Below are 5884 nucleotides of genomic sequence, written 5' to 3' on the forward strand. Positions count from 1 at the left end.
ATACCAACTGCAGCTAATTATAAACATGTCTAGTTTTGTTTGTTTGTTTGTGTGATGCTCAGGGTGGAATTTATGGCCTATCAAGTGATCTCTATCCCAAACCTGAAAACTTTTACTTTATAACTCTAATTGACAACAAATGTTCCATATACAGGAACTGGGCATAGTGGCACATTGTATAATCCCAGCACTCAGAAGGTTGAGGCAGGAGCATCACCACAAGTTTGAAGTCATCTTGGTCTACATAGCACGTTCCAGGCTAGTCAGGGCTACATAATGAGTCTCTGTCTCAAAAAGAAAAAAAAAAGTGTGTTTTAATAATTTCTCAGTATAATTCTCTATCTCTTGAAACAACCTGCATAACTAATTTTTAAAGAATTATTTACTACTACATATATATTTACCACAACAGTTTTTATCAATTCTATGGTATATTATTCTAAAAAAACATTTAACCAAGTCATACTCTGTTCTGATCAGAGTAGCAGGACTGCCCCCAAGTGAACACACACAAATGCGACGCAAAGTGCTCAGCCTCTGGCGCACTCTGATTTGTTTCTCAAGAGTTTGCTGATCTTGATTGAGGGGGAGGAAACACTAAACTGCTTCTTTGGTATAGAAAAGATAAACTCATTCTATAATGCAGGGTGCATTGTTAGTATAAAAAGCAGAACATGTAACTGTTTCTCTGATGAGATTTCTCTGGGATTTTAGGTACTATCTAGACCAAATCAGTTATTCTTTCCTTTGGGGTTTTGGAGATGGAGAGGAGGGGTAGAATTCTAGGAGTACATATTCAGTGGAAACAGAATAAATGGATTTCTTTAATATTGGTCAAGTCGAGAAACAATATGTATAAAAAGTAAACCTGCTTTAAGGTTTGTTAAAAAATCAGCTTTCTATTAAAAGTTAGTTTGGATTAAGATTTTTACCAAATCTTACCAAATAGTTTTTGCTATTAATGTTACTTAACTAATATTCCTAGGCCCAAATACTTAAAGAGATAGAGGAGAGAGACAGAGAGAGAGAGAGAGAAAGAGAGAGAGAGAGAGAGAAAAACAAAAACAACTTTGCCCTCTAGACAATCTGTAAGTCCCACCAACATAAGTCCTATCCCATTGTCTTAAAAACAAAATGTTTTCCTTTAATCCCTTCACAGTTCAAATGAAGTTTTCTTTTTTCTCTTGCCAGTATCTATAGTAAGCGATATGTAATTCAAGATGTAAAAGAGACCTCGGAAAGTACTTTTAGAGAAATAGCTCATCTTTTAAAAAGCTATTCAAAAAAGAACAAGAAACAGCAGATATAAAGGAACATAGGTCACACTGCCATGCACAACAGGACCAGTAAATGATGTAAGTGTGACTTACATTGATAAAATCTTTTGCCACAGTGAACCCCAATAACATTTAAAATGAACAAAAAAACAGTCTTCTAAATATTCCTAAAGGCAGTGTGAAGTTAAAAGCATTATCTGCTTAATAGTACAGAGCTTGTCTCAAAGAGGACAGGATGTACTTAAGATCTCTCATTTGGTCTTCCTAGTAGCAAAGCAACTTTCATTAATATGCAATATATAAACAATAGTGATTTGAAAGAAAGGACAGGACCACTGCTGCTGGCAGAATGGGATCTTTTGCAAGGATGAAGGCAGACTCCATGAAAACATTTTAAAAGCATACTCTTAAAAACTTAAGAGCAAATAAAACCTTTTTAATTTATAATGAAAATAACTGTCTAAATTCTTTAGCAAATTAGATACATATTCCCTAATTTTTCAACACTTATTTTTAAAATTATACTTAAATATTTGTGTACAAAAGACACAGTGAGTCATTTCTCAAGTTGTCTGACAGAGCCAGTGGAAGGCCTCTGCTTTTCTGTGTCACCAGAACAGCTTTATATATTCATTTTCTCTTTTGAAAACTTTAAATGCCAGACACATTTTTAAAAAGGACAAAATGTTTAACAGCTTTATATATTCATTTTCTCTTTTGAAAACTTTAAATGCCAGACACATTTTTAAAAAGGACAAACACAGTTGATCTTTTCATCACTACAATCTTCTGAAGTAGAACTGATTGATGACTACTCAAAACAATCAAAATTGGATATCCTGGTTTCCAATTCTAATGTTTCACCAGTTATTACTACGCAAATGATTGATATACTTAACTTGATGATTTATTAAAATTCCCAATCCAGAACAAATTGTTAAACATGAAATAAAAACAAAGAAAACAAAATGAATATTTTGTGCCAATATTTGTATTTAAAGCTCACTAGCCTACACAGGTTCTACAGAGACATAACCTTTCCAAATTCTTAAAATATATATACCAAATGAACTTAAGCCAAAATAATAAAATGCATGCATGTGTGCGTCTGTGTTAGGGGCTCGGGTGGGAAGAGCAGAGATAAGAACCATAAAAGGAACTCATAGTCAGAAGTAAAGGCATAGGACCTTCAGAAGTTTACTTGGGACCATGGAAGCACCCACTCTTTGTGACACGGACTATTACAGCAATAATGTTGTGGTAACTTGAGGCTGCTGACTCTTTAAACTTTTTATACTTCTTGATTATAAAGCCTACATTTTGAAGGAATTTGAAGTAAACTGGTGAGAGAAAATCATATCTAGACTTTTGGGACCTGGACGAATAAATTCCTTGAGGCTTTCTAAAATTAAATTTTAAAATCATACATGTCATTTAGAAATAACCAGCACTTCTTTACACTGAAAACCTTCAGATTTCATTTTCCAAAGTATTTCCTGACCACAATAACAAGGCACATACCTTTGCTTCCAACTTGACGGTGATTAGATGCTCTCTACCAGAAGCATCTTCTGCTTTTAACTTGATGGTACTGAAGCAGTTATCCACATACACAAGTCTGTGAGCAGAAGAGAATAAGAAACAATCACACAGAGGTGGCTATGGGGATGGGGGGAGGATTGTGCAATTAAAAATTAAAATATCTGCTTTATTCTTATTACTGCGGTGCAAAAATTAATCAGAAATTTCTGCATGCAAACCTTTCCTACCGCTATAGATTTACTGTGGTTAATACATCAGCCTCGTGCTTAATGCAGCCATAGATCTCTGGGTTATTTACAATGTGTGTCAAGGCTCATGCTGTGGTCAGTGAGCACTGTGTCTCGCTTTTCCATCACTGCAACCTTTGGCACACACAGCATGTTTCTGTCAGCCTCTACTTATGTACACATTAAACTTCCTGTCAGACTCTTTGATCCATTTCTCTGCTTTCATACAGAATGAGATTTTTATGCTTCCTTTATTTGTTTTTCTCCTCAATGAACCTCTCCTTTGTTATCAATAATGTTTGCATACAAAAATCTAGCTGATATGAGTTCATATACTCAAAGCGAACCTCTGAGGAAAGTGCTGTGTAAGCACAGGTACAGGCTGGTCTCTTCATAATAAATTTTGTTTTTACACAATATATAGCTTCTGACACTTAACCTAGGCATGTATTCAAGATGACTAATATTTTAAACACATACCTCAAACCCAATTGTTTTGGCACCAAAATGCTCTAAATAACATGAATTCTCTACAATGGAAACCAATATCCTTTGAAATACATCATTCTGTAAAAATATGTTCCCTTGAGTAGCACAAGCTACTGCCAATGTGGTTCAAATTTAGCAGTGTATTTACTAGTGCACTGGGCATGTGGATATTTTTTGACATTTTTACAATACTATTCTCTTGTTAAGATAAAAAGTCGACTGAGAGCATTAGGCAATTTATCACCCAGACTGATGGTGTGAACCATTACAGTTCAGAACCAACATCTGGCCTTCTAAACTAGGTGGCTTGCCCTTAATATCACTATGAGCCATTTAGGTGCTGAGCAGGAATGATAGCAAACTGAAGTCCATGTTGGGCAGTGAAGGTGTGGCGCACTAATGAAAACCAGATACAAGTCTGAGGGAGATCTGTGTGTGTGTGTGTGTGTGTGTGTGTGTGTGTGTGTGTTAAATAATGGGTTAAAAAGTAAAGCAAAACATCAATAGGTAAAGGTTTATCATATCAGTTAAAAGAAAGTCTATGGTCTTAGAAAAGAGAGGAAAATAAAATTCTTAGAAAAACTTTGTCTATATGGTTATATTTTTTCCACCTATATCTATAAAAACCTTAAGATTTCCACTTCCAAAGTATCAGAACATGAGTCTTTATGAGTCTTTATCACATTTTATCCTGGGTTCTGAAAACTACACATGAGACTCAAAAGGCTGATAAGCATATGCATTTTATATTTCCTTCTATTTATAAGAAAATATTCACTTAAAAATAAGGGGATATTTTTAAAGTATGAAATTCCAGATATGAAAAGAACAAGGAAAAGCATTAATTAAAGCAAAAGTTTGACACATTTTAAGAAAAAATACAGTTTTAAACCACTTCCAAAGTATCAGAACACGAGTCTTTATGAGTCTTTATCACATTTTATCCTGGGTTCTGAAAACTACACATCAGATTCAAAAGGCTGATAAGCATATGCATTTTATATTTCCTTCTATTTGTAAGAAAATATTCGCTTAAAAATAAGGGGATATTTTTAAAGTATGAAATTCCAGATATGAAAAGAACAAGGAAAAGCATTAATTAAAGCAAAAGTTTGACACATTTTAAGAAAAAATACAGTTTTAAAAGCACTGGCTGAGAAAGAGAAAAGGAGCTCTGGGTGACAGCCAGCCAAAGGCAAAGCAAAACCTCGAAGAGCATGACTGTGCGCCACAGAAGTCACAGGCATTTCTTTCTAATACAAGAAACCAAAAATGGAGAATGCAATTTTAAACTAATCAAATACAACACAGCTACATGGGGAAAAGTACAAATGTTCCACCGTTAACTTTTTGGTGAAAAGATTTATGTAATCAAAAAAATTAAACCACACCTTATAACTTTCTGAATCTAGCACGACAAAAAGAAAAGAATTACAGCTATAGAAACTGATGCAGATATTCTTGACTACTGCGATTTGGAAGATGACAAAAATGGGAAGTACAAAAAAATCAAGAATGAAGACTAGAAACAATAAAATCTGTAATTGCTAATTTGTCAAGAATAAAGAGATCAATATTTAATTGAGGTGACCTGACAATGAGTTAAAATATATATAAAAATTAAAGAAACGTAACGAAGGATGAGATTAGGTAGAATATGAGCTGACCCTTCATATTACAATAATCAGTATATGACTCCTAAGACTGACAAGCCACGAAATACTCAACAGAGACAGATTAGTCAGAACCATGGGAGTTATAAGAGGAACACTGTAAAGTGTTTGTCTCAAAGTAAGACCAGAGCTAGAAAAAGGTGGTCAGTTTCCCATCATAAGCCCCAATCTCTAGCTGTGAGGGTGTGTGCAGGTAAGGAGAGTGGTGAGGAGGACACAACCAAGCATGAGCCAGCACCACATACTTCACACAGCTGCTCACCACAAATGCTCAAAGTCATTACTGAACATCTATAAAATCAGACAAATATAGAAGCTCTAGTCTTTTGTTTACAATCATAAAAACAAAACAACATGATTCCACATTTAACACATGAAGGTACACCAGAGAATAACAGTGCTGTGTTAAAAACCACAGCCTTTGAGACAAAATGGCCATGAAATTAATTTTGATGAAATGTAAAAAATATGGGGCTGGAGTGATGGCTCAGCAGTTAAGAACACTGGTTGTTCTCGCAGAAGATCCAGGTTCAAATCCCAGCACCCACATGGCAGCTAACAACTATCCATAACTCCAGTTCCAGGGGATCCAACAGCCTCTTCTGTCCTCTGTGGGCATTGCACAACACGGGTGCACTTACCTACATGAAGGTAATACACGCATACACATAAAATA

The 5884-nt window shown here is 35.0% G+C and overlaps 1 protein-coding gene across 1 annotated transcript in view; it reads right to left on the minus strand.

Moving 5' to 3' along the window:
* Nucleotides 1–55: 55 nt before the first annotated feature.
* The window catches only part of LOC115071987 (E3 ubiquitin-protein ligase FANCL-like), a 75201-nt gene continuing 69372 nt past the window's right edge, over nucleotides 56–5884 (minus strand). Inside the window, exons 5-6 of the mRNA XM_029568152.1 lie at nucleotides 2799–2895; nucleotides 56–284 (exon numbers count right to left, since the gene is read on the minus strand). Of these exons, the coding sequence (XP_029424012.1) occupies nucleotides 270–284; nucleotides 2799–2895 (112 nt within the window). The 3' untranslated portion in view covers nucleotides 56–269. The remainder of the gene's footprint in view (nucleotides 285–2798; nucleotides 2896–5884) is intronic.

This window comes from Nannospalax galili, unplaced genomic scaffold, assembly GCF_000622305.1.
Source record: "Nannospalax galili isolate Female #2095 unplaced genomic scaffold, S.galili_v1.0 scaffold20, whole genome shotgun sequence".
Taxonomy (NCBI): domain Eukaryota; kingdom Metazoa; phylum Chordata; class Mammalia; order Rodentia; family Spalacidae; genus Nannospalax; species Nannospalax galili.